The following is a 21607-nucleotide window of genomic DNA, read 5'->3' as shown; positions in this document are numbered from 1 at the left end:
GACGAGACAATCGGAATGATAGCCGACAGAGTGTATCGTGATCCAGCCTGTACTCCTCTTGACATGCCAGAAAGTATTCTGAGGAAACTACTCCAAGCTTGTACTAAAGAGGCACCCTTCTTGAGCCCGGATGGGCACATGTATAAGCAAGTAGATGGGGTCGCCATGGGTTCTCCCCTAGGTGTCCTGTTTGCAAACTTCTACATGGGTACCATCGAGCAAAAAGTCTTAGTCGACATGAACTTGAAACCGGCCATATACTGCAGGTATGTTGACGACATTTTTACACAGGTACCTGATGTCAGACATCTGCAGGAGCTGAAGGAGGCATTTGAGCAGAGTTCCGTGCTGCGTTTCACTTACGAGACGGAAAAGGATGGGAAGCTGCCTTTTCTAGATGTAACAGTCATGGAAAAGGGCGGAGGTTTCCACACTGCAGTCTACACAAAGGAAACAAACATAGGAATGTGCCTAAATGCCAACAGCGACTGCCCTGACAGGTACAAGAGGAGTGTTGTTAACGCATACGTCGACCGTGCTCTCAGCCACAGCTCAGAATGGAAGCAAGTCGACAAAGAACTCTGTAGGGTAAGGCAGGTCCTAGTCAATAACGGCTTCTCCAATGGTTTCATCGAAGACATCATAAGAAGGAAAGTGAAAAGCCATGCAACCTCCGAAGAGACAACTAACACAACACCTATACCCCCTATTAGACTATTTTACAGGAACTTCTTTTCCACAGCTCATAAAACAGAGGAAAGGGTCCTGAAAGATATTGTTAATAGAAACGTTATCCCTACAGACAAAAATCAGAGGATACAACTGACGATTTACTATAAAACCAGAAAAACGGCCAGCCTACTCATGAGAAACTCACCAGACACAAAACAGAACGCTTTAAAAGAGACTAACGTCGTCTATGCCTTCAAATGCCCACTTGGGGACTGTAAGCTCCAAAAAACCCAGTATATAGGCAAGACAACAACATCTCTTTCTAGGCGTTTAACGATGCATAAACAACAGGGCTCCATTAAGGAACATATAATCTCTTCCCATAACCAAACCATCGCCAGAGAAATCCTAGTAAACAACACAGAAATCATCGATAGATACAGCGATAGCAGGCGGCTTGACGTTTGCGAGGCACTACACATCAAGAAGTCAACACCAGCAATCAACAGCCAATTATTGCACAACTATATTCTACCCACCTCAAGACTCCGCTCCAATATAGAAGCATCAAGAAATATGGACCAATAGGCTTTCTACAAACACTTCTATTCAATACCCATTGTTTCTGTTCTGTCTTGTGTTGATACTTTTAATACCCTATTAATATCCCCTAGTGTTCTGTCTTGTGTTAATGCCACATCACCCTTCCCACCTCACCCAAATGTAATGCCACATCACCCTTCCCACCTCACTCAAATGTAGATATAAAATCAGGGAAACGCAAGTTCTAATCAGTTGTGTATTTGTGAAGTCTTTGAAAATGTAATAAGTTTTACGAAACGCGCCCGTGTCGCGTCAGACTAGAAATAAAAATGAATTTTGGAGAAGTGATTTTTGATTTACCTCCAACAGTGAAGCGTAATGTACGAAAGATTGAGAAAATTCGTGTTAGAATTATTAATCTTACTTTTTCGGTCATATTTAATAATATATGTCTACAGGAAAGACTGCTACCAAAATATACTAATATATATATATATATATATATATATATATATATATATATATATATGTCGTACCTAATAGCCAGAACGCACTTCTCAGCCTACTATTCAAGGCCCGATTTGCCTAATAAGCCAAGTTTTCATGAATTAATGTTTTTTCGTCTACCTAACCTACCTAACCTAACCTAACCTAGCTTTTTTTGGCTACCTAACCTAACCTTACCTATATATATAGGTTAGGTTAGGTTAGGTAGGGTTGGTTAGGTTCGGTCATATATCTACGTTAATTTTAACTCCAATAAAAAAAAATTGACCTCATACATAGAGAAAAGGGCTGCTTTATCATTTCATAAGAAAAAAATTATAGTAAATATATTAATTCAGGAAAACTTGGCTTATTAGGCAAATCGGGCCTTGAATAGTAGGCTGAGAAGTGAGTTCTGGCTATTAGGTACGACATATATATATATATATATATATATATATATATATATATATATGTCGTACCTAGTAGCCAGAACGCACTTCTCAGCCTACTACGCAAGGCCTGATTTGCCTAATAAGCCAAGTTTTCCTAAATTAATATATTTTCTCTAATTTTTTACTTATGAAATGTTAAAGCTACCCATTTCATTATGTATGAGGTCAATTTTTTTTTATTGGAGTTAAAATTAACGAAGATATATGACCGAACCTAACCAACCCTACCTAACCTAACCTAACCTATCTTTATAGGTTAGGTTAGGTTAGGTAGCCGAAAAAGTTAGGTTAGGTTAGGTTAGGTAGGTTAGGTAGTCGAAAACACATTAATTCATGAAAACTTGGGTTATTAGGCAAATTGGGCCTGGCATAGTAGGCTGAGAAGTGCGTTCTGGCTACTAGGTACGACATATATATATATATATATATATATATATATATATATATATATATATATATATATATATATATATATATATATATATTGGTGTATACTGGCAGCAGGTTTTCTTTCAAACATGTTTCATTGAATATGACCGCATATTCTGTATTTATTATTTTCTGGTTTAGGGCTTCTATCCCTCTAACTATTTTCTTAGCATCAGGGCTTAATTGAAATAGGAGTTCTCGAAAACTCATTTTCGTACTTTTAAGGTGAAGAAAAGAAGTGATTTACTATAGAGTGTATTACACTTATTTGTATAATCTGCACGACGTTTCGAACCTCCATGGTTCATTCTCAAGTGAACAGATCTTACAATACTAGTTGATTTTATACCCGCATTAGGTCAGGTGATAATACAATGAAGGTGAAAACATGGGGGGATACATAAGGGATAAACATAGGGGCTGCAGAAGGCTTATTGGCCCATACGAGGCATCTCCTATCTAAACACAAAGATTAATCCAGTGTAATTGGCCTGTTATGTTGGACATTGTCTTCTGTGTTGGCATCGATATGTTCTTGTCTTGTCCTTACTCTCATGGTGGGTAGAGTAAATAGTTCCGTGATTTGGGTGTTCATGGTAGGTCGCTCTATTCTTATGTGAATTGCCTCAAGAATTTGTAATCTTCTTGAATCTTGGGTTTTGTCTATTATGCAAGTATTCTTGTTCAACATTTCTCTTGTTAGAGTAATGTCATGGGCTTGTCTCATGTGATTCCTAGGGGCACCAGACATTGGGGCACCAGATTCCTAGGGGCACCAGACATTGTCCAACATAACAGGCCAATTACACTGGATTAATCTTTGTGTTTAGATAGGAGATGCCTCGTATGGGCCAATAAGCCTTCTGCAGCCCCTATGTTTATCCCTTATGTATCCCCCCATGTTTTCACCTTCATTGTATTATCACCTGACCTAATGCGGGTATAAAATCAACTAGTATTGTAAGATCTGTTCACTTGAGAATGAACCATGGAGGTTCGAAACGTCGTGCAAATTATACAAATAAGTGTAATACACTCTATAGTAAATTACTTCTTTTCTTTACCTTAAAAGTACGAAAATGAGTTTTGGAGAACTCCTATTTCAATTAAGCCCTGATGCTAAGAAAATAGTTAGAGGGATAGAAGCCCTAAACCAGAAAATAATAAATACAGAATATGCGGTCATATTCAATGAAACATATATATATATATATATATATATATATATATATATATATATATATATATATATATATATATATATATATATATATATATGCGAACAAGCCTGAATGGTCCCCAGGACAATATGCAACTGAAAACTCACACCCCAGAAGTGACTCGAACCCATACTCCCAGGAGCAACGCAACTGGTATGTACAAGACGCCTTAATCCACTTGACCATCACGACCGGACATAATGAGGTGATAGCCGAGGCTATTTGAACCACCCCATCGCCGGCACTCGGATAGTAATCTTGGGCATAGCATTTTACCAAATCACCTCATTCTTTGGGGCACACGTGAGGAACACAAATGCGAACAAGCCTGAATGGTCCCCAGGACAATATGCAACTGAAAACTCACACCCCAGAAGTGACTCGAACCCATACTCCCAGGAGCAACGCAACTGGTATGTACATATGGTGGGTGCATCCTCCAGGTCCTTGCACTAATGGAACCATTGTAATGATGCATATGGGGACATATGCGTGTTTAAGGAGGGGAGTGGTGTTGTAATCCACAAGTTAGTAGGAATTATTAGCTAGAGGATCATTACTACAACACTTAACGAATGATGATTGAAAGTACATGTAAGTAGACAGACTATGGATCACATATCTAAGAAAGGTCAATGGATTAAGACCGAAGCTGTTTAGCCAAATTAATAATTCCTGGAAAGAGGAATTATTCTTCGTCAGGCTTCTAGGATCAAGGTTACCGCTCTAGGGATAAGGTTAATCGGATTATACCTTCCTCGAGAGGCGTGGTGAAATGATTGAGGCCATGGTGGGCTGGAGTCAGTCTGGTTGTGGAAGTTGAACTAGCAAGTCCTCCGAGGTCTCCGTTTGTGGCAGCAGCGAAGTGTAGCAGACAGCTATGCGAGAGCCTGTTGTGATTTTAGTGACCAAGTTAAGTCTGCAGTATGTGAGTATTGAATGAAAGACTAACCGGGTGTGGAGCGTTGTAGTAATCATTCCGTATTAGGGACTTAGGCGGAAGTTACGAGTGTGGGTGGTGATCGCGGAGGTCAAGTGGTCTATGGGTATTGGAAGTGTATTGACCTAATAGAGTATGTTAATTAATATAGTATTATTTGTCAGAGTCTATTCTTTGTAATTAAATGACAAAACCCGACGGCCTTTAAATACCTTCCATATGTTCATTCATTGTGTTCCAGTACAATCTAGTGGTACGCCTCAAGGGTCTGGTGTGTGTAGGAGTATAGGTGGTAGTAACGGTTGCTGAAGCAAGGTGTTATGTGTTGTGTAATCGCTGTGTTCGGAAAGAACCGGGGTTTAGCGTCACGACATATTTGGTGGCAGCGCAAACAGGTTTGGAACACTTTGAGAGATGAAGGAAGTGTGTTACTGGTTTAGTTGGTGAGGGAATGTTCGTGAATTGGTAGACGTCGGGTTGTGTTCAGGACGGTGGATATTGGAGTGAGGAAGGGAAGGTGTGTGGGCCAGTGAGTGGCCATAGTGGGGTGTGGGGCCAAGTGGAGTGGCCACGTTGTGCGGCAGGGAAAGGTCCCCTAAGGGGTGGAAACAGTAGTGTGGGGAACTGATAAGTGACGTTGTTAATGGTGGCTTAAAATTATAAGTGATTCTAGTGAGATTAAGGGAATAAGGCCAAGTAAGGTTACTGTACGGCAAAGCGTCAAGCTGGTTCATACACGAGCACATAAGGGGCGAGTAGCCATGACGGGTACTGGTAGTAATAGGGGCGCCAGTGGCCAGGCCACGAGTAATGTCGGTCAGGGTGAGAGTGGTGATAACACGGCGGCGTTGCTTACGGCGCAGGCGGCAGCGTCAGAGACAATTGGGCAGGTTGCACAGTGGTTGAAAAATGTGTTGAGCATGCATGAGACGACTAATGCAGGACCTAAGGTATATGGAGACATTCCCACGTTTTGGGGCGCCAAACGGGATTCGAAAGGTCAGTTACTAACGGATATTAGAACATTTTTCTTTGCTCTAGAGAAGGCGACTAGTGTGGGGTCATGGTCGGATCAGGCAAAGATTGCATTGGCATATTCCAAGGTGAAAGGGGAAGCAAAGACCCTGCTCAACTCGGCGGAAATTAGAGAAATAAATAGTTATAGCGAGTTTAAGCAGGAACTGATTACCTCATCGTGCTGCACATCATTACGATGTGCAGCACGATGCAGTAGAACTAATGGCTCAGTTAGCTGCACTTAAACGAGAACCAGGGGAACAATTAAGGGCGTTTGGCCATAGAATAAGACTCTTGGGTGATGTGATTGAGCGGACGGAAACGCAGTTCACGGGGGTAGTAAGAGATTCTATGCAACGGAGTGTTTTTTTCGGTGCATTACCACGGGAAAGTGCGTTACACTGCAGGGAAGCTAAGTCTTTTAAGGAAGCGGTGAAACATGCAGTGTTTTGGGCGGAGAATAGCCCGACACATAAACTGACAGAGGATGACATTTTCAAGGAAGTGTCCCCTAAGGAACAGGCAAATCTTGCAGACACGCAAGAGAGACAGGCTCAGCTCTGGGCCCCAGTAGCTCAGCCAGTGGAGGATGGACCCGCGGCGGGGGTCACACATTCCAAGGGCAAGGGGCGAGGTGTTCCTCGACGTAACAATAATAAGGGCTGGGAGCCAAGGGTGTTCCAGGGACGCAATACGAGTGGGGTGTCGTGGGGACCCCATCAGGGTACTCGCGGGCAGCGAGGAGGCTATAATCAAGGGGCACGTGGAGGCAGGTTCACTCCTGCTCCACCACGATACACGCCTGCTCAGGGAGCAACAGGAATGTACCACCAGAACCAGGGTACCGGTAGAGGGTATCCCCGGGGAACGGGGTACACTGCGGGTAAACACGAGCCAGAACGACCTAAGCAGACAAAAGTGTGTAAGCTGTGTGGTGACGGTAGTCACTTGGCCTGGCAGTGTAAGCTTTTTGTTCCGCCTAATTACCCAGTGTGTACAGTAGGGGGTGGCGGACAGTGGTTGTGTACCGTCGGGTCGGGTCATCCCATAAAGGTGCATTTACGGTTAAAGGGCACTATCTATACAGCCTTGGTGGACACCGGTGCTTCCGTGTCCATCATGAGTCGTAGCGTGTTAGGATCAGACGTCAGGCTGATACCGAACAACAGGAGATTAACGGCGGTGGGGGATAATGCGTTGCGGGTGTTGGGAGAGACAACTGTGGATTTCCAGCTAGAAGATAGATGGTTTAAACATAGTTTTGTAGTAATACAGGATATAGGGCTGAAACATACCAACATTATCCTGGGAATTGATTTCCTCGCAAAATACTCATGTACCATAGCGTTCAGCGCAAGGGGGAATAAATTGGTATGTGGAGGTCAAGCGGTAGACGTTAACAAGGTGAGGAGTAGAGAAGGAGTAGCAGTAGTGAGGGGTAACTGTGGTAACTCGGCTGGGGACCAGAATATACAGTGGGCAGTCACGGTACCCAAGGATGTCACCATTCCGGGAGAAGCATCCTTAGTGATTAAAATGGCATGTAAAGCCAAGGGAGTAGACGTTGTGCAAATTGAGCCATTGGATAATCCAGCAGGGTTGGTGATAATGGAGACTATTGAAGACAAAAATGAAGGGGTAATTCGGTTGAGGGTTTTTAATCCCTCTCGGTGGCCAGTCACCTTGAGTAAGCATGCACAGGTAGCGTGGGCGCACCCTGTGGAGGAGATTATTGCAGCCATGTCAGTAAGTCAGAGTGAGGGCGATGAGGATAGAATGGATAAATTAATGGGAATAGTGGATAGGATGTCCATGGAAAGGGAGGTTAAGGAAGCCTTAAGGGGCTTAGTCAGGGAGTTCCCGGATGTTTTTGCGTTGAGAGGGGAACCCCCAGGGTGCATTACTCAAGGAGCACATAGAATTGACGTAGAGGGCGCACATCCAGTATATACGAGAGCATATAGAATACCAGTGGCACACCAGAGGGAGGTGAAAGAGGAGATAAGCCAGCTAAGGGAGCATGATATCATTGAACCATCCAGTTCACCGTGGCACAGCCCTCTCGTAGAAGTCAGGAAAAAGAATGGGGGAGTGAGGTTATGCGTAGATTTCCGCAGAATAAACAAGCTGACGAAAGACGAAGCATACCCATTACCTAACATACAGGACACATTGACACACTTGAAGGATACACAATATTTTACCACATTAGACCTACTCAGTGGGTATCACCAGATACCGCTGGAGGAAGAGTCGAAGGAAATCACAGCGTTTAGTGCGTGCAACGAGCTCTGGCAATATAAACGACTTCCTTTCGGGTTGAAGTCAGCACCTGCTGTGTTCAGTAGGCTAATGATGAGTGTATTATCGGGGTTGATAGGTCCCACAGCGTTGCTGTACCTCGATGACGCAATCGTGCTGGGAAAGTCATTAGAGGAGCACATGCATAATTTGAGGAAACTCTTGCTAAGGCTGAGGTCACACAACCTCAAAGTGAATTTCGAAAAATGCAGTTTTTTTGGAGAATCGGTAACATTCCTGGGTCATACAGTGGGCCGGATGGGTATCAGTCCATTGCCAGATAAAACCTGGGATATTCAAGAGTTCCCAGTTCCACAGAACAAGAAAGAGTGCAAATCTTTCCTGGGGTTGGTTAGCTATTATCGGCGATTTATTAAAGATTTTTCAAAAATTGCAAGACCATTACATCAGATCAGTGGACTTGCAGAGTTCGTGTGGGGGAAGGAACAACAGCAGGCGTTCCAGGTACTGAGGGCTGCTGTCAGCTCTCGCAGTATCTTGGCGCACCCAGATTTTAGCAAACCATTTCTGGTGTATGCGGATGCTTCTGGCGCAGCGATAGGTGGTGTGGTAGCTCAGGTGGATGAGCGAAGACGGGAGCGTCCCATTGCATTTTGTTCACGAGTACTATGTCCTGCAGAGAGGAACTATAGTACGATTGAGAGGGAAGCGCTAGCGATCACATTCATATTACAACGGAACCGGTACATCTTGCTTGGACATGAAATTTGGCTCAGAAGCGATCACAAACCCCTTAAGTATGTGTTCGAGTCCAAGGAGCCTTGTCAGCGACTGGCACGGTGGGTTACCTCGCTCTCAGAGTTTAACATTACAAACTTTAAACATGTACCAGGGAAAAGCAATGTGGTCGCTGACGCGTTGTCAAGGTGTCACAATGTAGCAGTGGTGAGTGAAAGGGGGGAGGAAGATGTGTCGTGGAATGTGAGGGAGTTGATACGAAGTCAGGAAGGTCACCCCCTGTGGGGAGAGGTAAGGAAGTTTTTGAGGGGTCAGCGTGCGGAGTTGAGGAAGTCACTTCCAGCACCAGTGGATGAGTTTGTGGTTGAAGATGAGGTGTTGTATCATCTTGGTAGGGTTTCGGGTATACGGTCTGAACCAGTATACCAGGCAGTCTTGACACCGGAGTTCCAGAGGACTGCAATGTATCTGTGTCATAACATCCCAGCAGCAGGCCATGGAGGGGAGTCCAAGACGTTGCAGAGGGCACGTCAAAGGTTCTATTGGCCATCCATGGGTAAAGATATCAAGGTCTATGTAGCCTCTTGTGACAGTTGTCTGAGGTACAAGGCACATAGGTTGGGGGCGGAACCTTTGCGTAGGTGGCCGGAGGTGAGTACTCCCTTCGAGAGAGTACACATAGATCTCATTGGGCCGCTACCACAAGCTCATTCAGGGGCGAGGTACATATTTGTAGCAGTGGATGCACTCACACGGTTCACTGTGGTGAGTGCCCTCCGTTCTAAGTCGGCAGAGGATGTGACCCAGGCCATGGTGGAAAGTGTGTTAACCAGGTTTGGGGCTCCTCAACAAGTTGTGTCAGACCAAGGGTCAGAGTTTATCAATCAAGTATTTCAAAGCATCGCGAGTGTGTATCAATTCAAACATACTCCAGTGCTGGCATATCGACCATCGGCGAATGGTTTGGTTGAAAGACACAATGCTGAAGTAATCAGTATTCTGCGGCATTTGGCTGCTGATGATGTGCTTGCATGGGATCAGAGTTTGTCGATGGTGGAGTCGGCGCTCAATACGGCGTTCAATAGGTCGGTGGGAGAAACCCCGCATTTTTTGTTGCATGGGTTCGATCCCCGACTTCCGTTCACGACGTTCACAAGCAAGCAACCGCCATGCTATGCGTTAGACTTCAAAAGTGTTGTCTGTAGGCGAGCAACCAAGGCATTTGACTTGGTGAAACTACATTTAAGAAAGTCGACAGAGGTAGCAGAGGAATATTATAATGCGCGGAACAAGGTCCAAGCAAAGGTGATCAATGAAGGTGATAGGGTATTCGTGAAGCAGATGCACGCTCAGGCAGAAGGTAAGTTGGCACCCAAGTTTGTGGGGCCATGTCGGGTAATTAGCAAAAAGAATGCAGAAGTGAAGGTTAAGGTGCTAAACACAGGGCATGTGTTCTCCTGTCACCCAGACCGCGTCTATACACTGACCGGTCAGGCAAGTGAGGAGCCATACCCTACGGGGAGTGTGCCAGGGGAGAGCACACCAGCGGCTGAGAACATAGGTAGGGGTACGAGGAGTTGGCAATCAAGGGTAGATAACACAGAACAGCCTTCGCAGGACCGGGGACAAGGTCCACAGGCGATGGTGACACATCGCTATCCGACCCGCTCTCGTGGGGTCATGAACACAGAAGGAGCATAGTATGTACTGTAGAGTAGTGCATGGCCATGGTAGTTTTTGTAGTGTGTAGAGTGTGGTGTGTAGTGGTGCATGGGCATGGTAGTTTTGTAGAGTGTGGGGTAGTGTGTAGAGTGCGGTGTTGAGTGGTGCATGGGCATGGTAGTTTTTGCAGAGTGTGGGGTAGTGTGTAGAGTGTTGTGTAGAGTAGCATGTGTAGTGGGTGGTGTAGTGTTGTGGCGTTTGGACGCCTGGTATGGAGTGTGGTGTTGTGGAGTGCATAGCGGCACAGGAGGCCAGGTGGTGGTGGGTACGGTGAGTATCGGTGTAATGAGGTCAGGTGCGTCAGGACGCAGAGCCTGGCTGTTGAGAGACGTGGTGTTATAATGAGGTCATCAGTGGTTGGGTTGACCAGAGGTGATGGTTTGTCGGAGTGGGTAAGTATTATGAATAAGATTATAATGTAGAATTTCAAAATTTCAGGTGTTGGTGGTTGCAGTGAGCGAGCCAAGTAGATATACTAATTTCTCATTAATTAAGTTGTTACAGGAATCTCGCTAGAAGCGAGCCAGTCGCAGTATGATGCTTTAGTGACATTAGTTGTGAAATTATTTTAATGAGGTATTTATTGTGATAATGTATGTGTATGTATATACTGTATATTACCTCATCGGCACCATTACTGAGTGTTAGGCATGAGAAGGTCCCCCGGGATCATGTCACAGAGCTTCAGGTAGAGTAGAAGGGAAGCTATGAGGCTACACTCAGTTATTCTAGAAAAAATGGGGGGTGGAAGTGAAGCCAACGTGACGTTATAGGCGAAATTCGCCCCCTGACATCAGAGCAGGGATAAGGGCCAGATGCAATGGTTTTGCAGCTGCGCTCAGGCTATATACGGGGAGAGAGTAAGGAGCCGAGGGGGTTATGTAATAATGGGATCGAGCCAGGGGGCTCCGAGGGAATATTTTGCAGGTACAGCGGTCGGGAAGGTGTGAATACAGGTGGACACACTCTGGGCGGATGGGCCTAGACCAGAGAGCTGTGAGGGATCTACAGCGTTCTGGGATTGGTGCCTGGAACGAGACGTCAGCACAGACCCAAGGGAACATGACCCTGGGGTAGGAATCTCCGTTGCTCTGGAGGCCAGGATCACGTTACCTCAGAGCAACGATGGGACATTGACAACATTCACCAGGCTGGACAGCCTGGGTTTTGTCTGGGTCATGGAGGATCTATGACCTAGCAACCATGGGACACGAAGACAAGAGAAGTGATGCTGCCAATTGTGGAGGAGGCCAGTGAAACATTGTGTGATCATTGTAAGCCCTTATGTCAACAGTACAGGGCAAGATGTTAAATTATTAACTTGTTACTAAGGATGAAGAACCTTAGATATATATGTGTTGTGTATATATTAATGACTAGTGTCATTTCTGTTTAAGTGCCAGCATTCTGGTCCATGTAATTTTATGGTTATGTTTGTATGTAATTATATGTCAGCAGTTTAGCTATATGTGCATTGTTGGAGATGGGAAAAATTATTACAGACTATTTTACCTGTGCTATGATGTGAATATAATGTATATGTTGGAGAAGTGTTGTGAGTCATGTCGAGGAAAATTTTAATTTATTTCATTGTGTGTATGATGAACTTATTGGATGATTTTTTAGTTGTACACATATGGTGGGTGCATCCTCCAGGTCCTTGCACTAATGGAACCATTGCAATGATGCATATGGGGACATATGCGTGTTTAAGGAGGGGAGTGGTGTTGTAATCCACAAGTTAGTAGGAATTATTAGCTAGAGGATCATTACTACAACACTTAACGAATGATGATTGAAAGTACATGTAAGTAGACAGACTATGGATCACATATCTAAGAAAGGTCAATGGATTAAGACCGAAGCTGTTTAGCCAAATTAATAATTCCTGGAAAGAGGAATTATTCTTCGTCAGGCTTCTAGGATCAAGGTTACCGCTCTAGGGATAAGGTTAATCGGATTATACCTTCCTCGAGAGGCGTGGTGAAATGATTGAGGCCATGGTGGGCTGGAGTCAGTCTGGTTGTGGAAGTTGAACTAGCAAGTCCTCCGAGGTCTCCGTTTGTGGCAGCAGCGAAGTGTAGCAGACAGCTATGCGAGAGCCTGTTGTGATCTTAGTGACGAAGTTAAGTCTGCAGTATGTGAGTATTGAATGAAAGACTAACCTGGTGTGGAGCGTTGTAGTAATCATTCCGTATTAGGGACTTAGGCGGAAGTTACGAGTGTGGGTGGTGATCGCGGAGGTCAAGTGGTCTATGGGTATTGGAAGTGTATTGACCTAATAGAGTATGTTAATTAATATAGTATTATTTGTCAGAGTCTATTCTTTGTAATTAAATGACAAAACCCGACGGCCTTTAAATACCTTCCATATGTTCATTCATTGTGTTCCAGTACAAACCTAGTGGTACGCCTCAAGGGTCTGGTGTGTGTAGGAGTATAGGTGGTAGTAACGGTTGCTGAAGCAAGGTGTTATGTGTTGTGTAATCGCTGTGTTCGGAATGAACCGGGGTTTAGCGTCACGACATATATATATATATATATATATATATATATATATATATATATATATATATATATATATATATATATATATATATATATATATATATATATATATATATATATATATATATATATATATATCAAATCACCTCATTCAAATCACCAATGGTCCTGGGGACCATTCAGGCTTGTTTGCATTTGTGTTCCTCACGTGTGCCCCAAAGAATGAGGTGATTTAATAAAATGCTATGCCCAAGATTACTATCCGAGTGCCGGCGGGGAAGTGGTTCAAATAGCTTCGGCTATCACTTCCTTATGTCCGGTCGTGATGGTCAAGCGGATTAAGGCGTCCCTGTACATACCAGTTGCGTTGCTCCTGGCAGTATGGGTTCGAGTCACTTCTGGGGTGTGAGTTTTCAGTTGTATATAGTCCTGGGGACCATTCAGGCTTGTTTGCATTTGTGTTCCTCACGTGTGCCCCAAAGAATGAGGTGATTTGATAAAATGCTATGCCCAAGATTACTATCCGAGTGCCGGCGGGGAAGTGGTTCAAATAGCTTCGGCCATCACTTCCTTATGTCCAGTCGTGATGGTCAAGCGGATTAAGGCGTCCCTGTACATACCAGTTGCGTTGCTCCTGGCAGTATGGGTTCGAGTCACTTCTGGGGTGTGAGTTTTCAGTTGTATATAGTCCTGGGGACCATTCAGGCTTGTTTGCATTTGTGTTCCTCACGTGTGCCCCAAAAAATGAGGTGATTTGATAAAATGCTATGCCCAAGATTACTATCCGAGTGCCGGCGGGGAAGTGGTTCAAATAGCTTCGGCTTTCACTTCCTTATGTCCGGTCGTGATGGTCAAGCGTATTAAGGCGTCCCTGTACATACCAGTTGCGTTGCTCCTGGCAGTATGGGATCGAGTCACTTCTGGGGTGTGAGTTTTCAGTTATATATATATATATATATATATATATATATATATATATATATATATATATATATATATATATATATATATATATATATATATATATATATATTTATATATATATATATATATATATATATATATATATATATATATATATATATATATATATAATAAATATGACCGAAAAAGTAAGATTAATAATTCTAACACGAATTTTCTCGATCTTTCGTACGTTTCTTTTCACTGTTGATGGTAATTCAAAGATCAATTCTCCAAAATTCATTTTTATTTCTAGTCTGACGCGACACTTGAGCGCGTTTCGTAAAACTTATTACATTTTCAAAGACTTTAGTTTACACAAACACACAACTTTAACTGAATAGAGCTTAAACATCTTTCGAGTTTTTATACCTACATTTGGGTGAAGTGACATGTTACAATAGTTTTGGATGAGGTGAAAATAAACTTTTAACACAAGACAGAACACGAAAACAATGAAATACAAACAGGTATTAAAAGTAGGTAACTGCAGAAGGCCTATTTTTATTGGCCCATATTTCTTGATGCTTCTATATTGGAGCGGAGTCTTGAAGTGGGTAGAATATAGTTGTGCATTAATTGGCTGTTGATTGCTGGTGTTGACTTCTTGATGAGTAGTGCCTCGGAGACGTCGAGCCGCCTGCTATCGCTGTATCTATCGATGATTTCTGTGTTGTTTGCTAAGATTTCTCTGGTGATGGTTTGGTTGTGGGAAGAGGCTATATGTTCCTTAATGGAGCCCTGTTGCTTATGCATCGTTAAACGCCTGGAAAGAGATGTTGTTGTCTTGCCTATATACTGAGTTTTTTGAGGCTTACAATCCCCAAGAGGGCATTTGAAGGCATAGACGACGTTGGTCTCTTTTAAAACGTTCTGCTTTGTGTATGGAGAGTTTCTCATGAGTAGGCTGGCCGTTTTTTTGGTTTTATAGTAAATTGTCAGTTGTATCTTCTGATTTTTGTCTGTAGGGATAACGTTTCTACTGACAATATCTTTCAGGACCCTTTCCTCCGTTTTATGGGCTGTGGAAAAGAAGTTCCTGTAAAATAGTCTAATAGGGGGTATAGGTGTTGTGTTAGTTGTCTCTTCAGAGGTTGCATGGCGTTTCACTTTCCTTCTTATGATGTCTTCCACGAAACCATTGGAGAAGCCGTTGTTGACTAGGACCTGCCTTACCCTACAGAGTTCTTCGTCGACTTGCTTCCATTCTGAGCTGTGGCTGAGGGCACGGTCGACATAAGTGTTAACAACACTCCTCTTGTACCTGTCCGGGCAGTCACTGTTGGCATTCAGGCACATTCCTATGTTTGTTTCCTTAGTGTAGACTGCAGTGTGGAAAACTCCGCTCCTTTCCATGACTGTTACATCTAGAAAGGGCAGCTTCCCATCCTTCTCCATCTTGTAAGTGAAACGCAACACAGAATTCTGCTCAAATGCCTCCTTCAGCTCCTGCAGATGTCTGACATCAGGTACCTGTGTAAAAATGTCGTCAACATACCTGCAGTATATGGCCGGTTTCAAGTTCATGTCGACTAAGACTTTTTGCTCGATGGTACCCATGTAGAAGTTTGCAAACAGGACACCTAGGGGAGAACCCATGGCGACCCCATCTACTTGCTTATACATGTGTCCATCCGGGCTCAAGAAGGGTGCCTCTTTAGTACAAGCTTGGAGTAGTTTCCTTAGACTGTTTTCTGGTATGTCAAGAGGAGTACAGGCTGGATCATGGTACACTCTGTCGGCTATTATCCCGATTGTTTCATCCACAGGTACGTTGGTAAACAGATTCTACGTCCAACGAGGCTCTTATCCCTGTGGCCCGTGTTCCCCACAGGAAGTCAACAAATTCCTTTGGAGACTTCAGGCTGAAGGCGCAAGGGACATAAGGATTCAGCAAGCCGTTGAGTCGTTTCGCCAGTCTGTACGTGGGTGTGGGTATCTGGCTGATGATTGGCCGAAGTGGGTTTCCAGGCTTGTGTGTCTTGACATTTCCATACGCATATCCAGGTTTATATTCCCCAATAATATTTGGCAGGTGGAGTCCAGATTTCTTGGCGTTCACAGTTTCGATCAATTTGTTGACCTTTGCTTTCAGTTCGGCTGTAGTGTCCTTCGTTACCCTTTGGAATTTAGTTTGGTCAGAGAGTATGAGGTTCATTTTTGCCAGATATTCGTCTTTTTTAAGAATTACGTATATTGGCGACTTGTCGCCTCTCCTGACAACTATCTCCTTGTTCTCACGAAGGCTCTTAGCTGCCGCTTTGAGCTCGGGGGACAGTATGGTGCTTCTGTAGTTGCCTCGATTCTTTCCTCCTTCCGCAATAAGTTCTGCTTGTAAGGTATCTTTGGTGGTGATCTTCTTTTGTGCTTCGAGGTCGAATATGTCGTCCAACAGAATCTCCAACTCCACTTTCCGGGCCATCTCACTCGGTCTGGACATAACGTGACAGTTTATACCCAGATTTAGGAGAGTGACTTGGTCCTCAGTGAGGTTGATTCCTGCAAGGTTCAGGAAGCCATCTCTTGGTTGAATTGAGGTCAATTATGTATGAGTTGTTATGTATGAGGTCAATTATGTATGAGGTATGTATGAGGAATTATGTATGAGGGCAAAAAATTGACCTCATACATAATGAAATGGGTAGCTTTATCATTTCATAAGAAAAATATTAGAGAAAATATACTAATTCAGGAAAACTTGGTTTATTAGGCAAATCGGGCCTTGCATAGCAGGCCGAGTACGACGTTCTGGCTACTAGGTACAACATATATATATATATATATATATATATATATATATATATATATATATATATATATATATATATATATATATATATATATATATATATATATGAGTTTTCAGTTATATATATATATATATATATATATATATATATATATATATATATATATATATATATATATATATATATATATATATATTATTAAATATGACCGAAAAAGTAAGATTAATAATTCTAACACGAATTTTCTCAATCTTTCGTACATTACGCTTCACTGTTGGAGGTAAATCAAAAATCACTTCTCCAAAATTCTTTTTTATTTCTAGTCTGACGCGACACGGGCGCGTTTCGTAAAACTTATTACATTTTCAAAGACTTCACAAATACACAACTGATTAGAACTTACGTCTCTCTGATATTATATCTACATTTGAGTGAGGTGGGAAGGGTGATGTGGCATTAACACAAGACAGAACAGGAGGGGATATTAATAGGGTATTAAAAGTATCAACACAAGACAGAACAGAAACAATGGGTATTGAATAGAAGTGTTTGTAGAAGGCCTATTGGTCCATATTTCTTGATGCTTCTATATTGGAGCGGAGTCTTGAGGTGGGTAGAAGCATCAAGAAATATGGACCAATAGGCCTTCTACAAACACTTCTATTCAATACCCATTGTTTCTGTTCTGTCTTGTGTTGATACTTTTAATACCCTATTAATATCCCCTCCTGTTCTGTCTTGTGTTAATGCCACATCACCCTTCCCACCTCACTCAAATGTAGATATAATATCAGAGAGACGTAAGTTCTAATCAGTTGTGTATTTGTGAAGTCTTTGAAAATGTAATAAGTTTTACGAAACGCGCCCGTGTCGCGTCAGACTAGAAATAAAAATGAATTTTGGAGAAGTGATTTTTGATTTACCTCCAACAGTGAAGCGTAATGTACGAAAGATTGAGAAAATTCGTGTTAGAATTATTAATCTTACTTTTTCGGTCATATTTAATAATATATGTCTACAGGAAAGACTGCTACCAAAATATACTAATATATATATATATATATATATATATATATATATATATATATATATATATATATATATATATATATATATATATATATATATATATATATACATATGAGAAAGGCAGCAAGAACACGCAAGCAATAAATAACTAAGAACTCTATATGACCCGACCAGGATTGGAACCCATCACGCCAGGATCCCTCCTGAATGTACCTGGTACCGTGATCACTACACCAACTGATCAGTCGTGAAGCTTAGTTAATTAGCACCAGATTGTTGTTGTTGTTTTAGATTTAGCCAGTCAAAACAAAATGTACGTGTAGCACGTGTTATAATGAGCCAGTAATTGAGTTCAGTTATTCACGATAACTTTGTTACGTGAATAAAGCACCAGGACTGACCAATCCTTATATAGACGATCAATTGGTGCAATGATCATGGTACCGTGTACGTTTGGGGTGATCTTGGACGTCAAGGGGTTCGAATCCTGGTCGGGTCATTTAGAGTTATTAATAATTTATGGATTGCGTATTCCTAAAGCCCATCAGTGTCACAAAAGATTTGTTTATTTATTTACAAGGACAGGAAGCCCAGAGGTAACCCCCGCCCCCCCCTAGACCAACGCCTGACTTCCCCAACCGATAAGCATTGCCTAACTCCTGGGTACCTATTTCACCGGGCATCAGGTATAAACAGCCGTACCCAAATGTCTTTTCTTGCAACATATCCTACATGTAAACAGGACAGTTACCTTAAGAATGACCACTTTGGGGTCACCACTGTCCGGCCGGAGGTAGATACAGCCGCCTTTGCTGCCCCTCTGGAGTACCAGGTCCCTTAGCTCCCCGCACCAGTCCTCCTCCAGGCACCGCCAGATGTCATACGAGTCGCACACACACCCGACGTCCCCTGCGGGAGGGACATCCATTTATATACACTGCAGGATATCTTCTTCTTTTAACTTATATTTCGTAATCATATCTGCAATTAGCTCTGATCATTAGTGGTATTTAGTCTATAAGAACGCTACTTTTTGGTCTTAACAAATGTGCAAGATATGTGTAAATATTTAGTCCAAAATGATCTACTACCAGAAAATTTTGGCAAATATCGCAAGTTTACTAAAGGCAGGTAGTAAATGTGGGTGACTGTAACTTTTCCACCGTTGCCCGCAGAATGGAGCCACAGGATGAACATCCAATTATGAAACTAGCTCACCACATATGTAAGTTGCTGTTCTAGGAGGCTGTACTTGTAGTTGGTCTCAAACCCAGTAATTGTTCATATAACACGATATATTAAAATTTACAGTTAGCTTATGAATATTGTAACTTGTTTAGCTAAATGAATTATGTGTCTTTATGTGCATGTGGTGATGGTTCCATTCCACTATCCCTCATACGACAGGTAAGGGGCTCACTACCTCCCACAGGATGGATATGGGGCCCACTACCGCCCATAGAATAAGTATGGGGCCCACTACCGCCCCACAGAATAGGTATGGACTTCGCCATCGTTCACATGATGGGTATGGGTTTCACTTCTGCTCACAGGATGGGTATAGGGCCCTTGTTATGATGTTGATGCCATCTGTTGAGTTCACCCGACCCAAATTCTTTTAGGAGAGTTGTTGTGACGTTGTCAACGCCATCTGTTGAGTACCCGACCTATTTTTCTGTTCCTCAGTGGAAGCTGTGATCTTATTGACACCTGTGCAGTTTCCTTCTTACTATTCATCTTTTACTCTTCAGAAGTGATGTGATATGGGTGGTACCTTGGTCCATAGAAATCAATTCACCCAGGGTAGTCTCGCACTCAAGACATGTTCCAGTGGGAACAAGTGGGGCGAATTGGTATAGACTGGAAATTCTCTGTGATACCCAGTGAAGTATTAGTGATTGACCGACGCATGCTGGGATGGCCAAGTTGAGTACCAAGTACCTTGAATGGCAAGAGGCAGTCCACCATGAGTGGCCAGCAAGGGCAGTCCTGAATGCAAGACTTGTTTCGGTGGGAACAAGTTGGGCGTGTTCTTGGGGACAGTTAATCGTCTGTAGAAGCCAACGACCTATTGGTTTTGGAACAACGTATTCCAGGGTGGTACAGTTTTGTTAATAGATGGAATTAATCTGCCTGACCTCTAAGTTAAGGCTTGTTAGGGGTTAAACCTTTAGAGGAAGCCAGCGACCGTTTTGCTGGAGTTTCGAGGTAGTGTTTAGACACTGTGATGATTCTGTGGAGGACTGGCCTGTGAATTGTTGAGAAAAGTGATCTCGCTGGCATGTATCTCAGAAAAAAGGTTTGGGGAAGAAGCCTTGAGTGTTTAGGAAGAAGATTCGCCGCACCAGTGTTTCGATGGCTGAAGTTTTTGTAGTGTCTTGTATGAAAGTGATACGTACGGTGTTACCCGTGATGTTTAATTGTAATAGGTGTATATTGTTGAAGATAAGATTGAAGTGCATGTGGTGAGGGGTTTTAGTGTTGCTTACCCCCATTCTCGTTTAGTTGTCTATTACTGATCAGTTCTTAATAACTTAACCCTGGTTGGGGTTGGATCTGGTAAGAAGAGGCACTAAGGCCCTATAGAAAGAGAAATGAAAAGAAGCCGGGTTACTGGGTAAGTGAGGCCGTAACACACGTTAACAGCTTAGAGTGAAAATAGGGGTTAATACTAAATACAATAAAATTGACATTCCTTCACTGAAATTTTTGTTTAAATCTACTTGTGGCCAACAAAAATTCTGATGATAGATACATTACGGAAACACTCTTCAAAATGTAAAACAATAACTGGCATCACTGCTCAAGTCCCTCTCCACGGCTTATTAATATTTTTTTTTCTGGCACCACATGTAATGTCTTCACAATTACTCTGATGATAAGTTAAGTCACAACATTGGATATTAGTAGACAAACTTTAGTACAAATAAATTATCCCGACGACCAGCAAATCATAATTCCAACTTCTCCGAAGACCCTGTGTTCCGCTTCCGGTTTGGCTTTAGGCGGGAAACACTCCCTCCTCCCTGGGAGTGTCAGCGGAGGCTCGCCTTCACCCAACTTGTAACCAACATAACATAAAATTGTGGGTTCATTCTTTTCATTGAACGTAACTAAATAAAACTATGGGACTATACTTGTGTAGTCTAAGTAAAGACTATAATTCTGGACTATTTACAGTGAGGGGGGGGGGGTAGTATGACTATTGGGGAGAGAGGGGTGTATCTTGGCGGTAAATGTCTATATATGTGGAAATAGTGGAACGTGTGTAATAACGTGTGTTTCCTCAGTGGAAACCAGAGGTCAAAATTGAGCTAAATAAACTGCCTTATAGTATTGGAAACGCATCACGAGGTGCATTTGTTTGTATTTTCCCTGCCAGACGTAAGACTATTCTTGTTTCTCAAAGAGCATTTAAAGACTGAGCTTGGGGTTGATTATTAAATAATAAAATAGGCACCAACTATGTTTACTAATACTTTCTAATCATTTGTAAAGTAAACCTAAGTAAACTTGGGATAGGAATGCTTTAAGATTAGTTGAGTAGTCTGCTGGCAGTGAGTCTACTGAGGGAGAAGAGTGGAGATGCGCTCTCTTCTCTGGCTGGCGTTGTGGTGAAAGGAAACCTCCTCCCCTTCCTCTGGTTCTTTATTTCTGTGTCGTTGTTATCCAGTTAAGTAGACTGTGTAGTATCCTCATTGTCTGGCATAAACGTGTTCTATGTGTAGAGTATTGATGTGTAGCAATTAGGTGTTCACTAGTGTTTATTTTTACAAGTTACTCTAGAGGGTTCCAGGGGAACCACGTGGGCTCCAGTGTTACCAGTAAGCTCCCTAGAGTCATTGCTAGTGTCCCTCGCCTAGTAGAACTTTA

At 42.7% G+C, this 21607-nt stretch overlaps 1 protein-coding gene across 1 annotated transcript in view; it reads right to left on the bottom strand.

Annotated features, from left to right (window-relative positions):
* LOC123752573 (nicotinamide phosphoribosyltransferase) overlaps positions 1 to 21607 on the bottom strand; it is a 76819-nt gene that overhangs the window by 49649 nt on the left and 5563 nt on the right. Inside the window, exon 4 of the mRNA XM_069305384.1 lies at positions 18486 to 18643. Coding sequence (XP_069161485.1) covers positions 18486 to 18643 — 158 coding nt within the window. The remainder of the gene's footprint in view (positions 1 to 18485; positions 18644 to 21607) is intronic.

Source organism: Procambarus clarkii, chromosome 54 (assembly GCF_040958095.1).
Source record: "Procambarus clarkii isolate CNS0578487 chromosome 54, FALCON_Pclarkii_2.0, whole genome shotgun sequence".
Taxonomy (NCBI): Eukaryota; Metazoa; Arthropoda; class Malacostraca; order Decapoda; family Cambaridae; genus Procambarus; species Procambarus clarkii.
The sequence above is the reverse complement of the archived record's forward strand: the minus strand, read 5'-3'. Positions and strand labels throughout refer to the sequence as shown.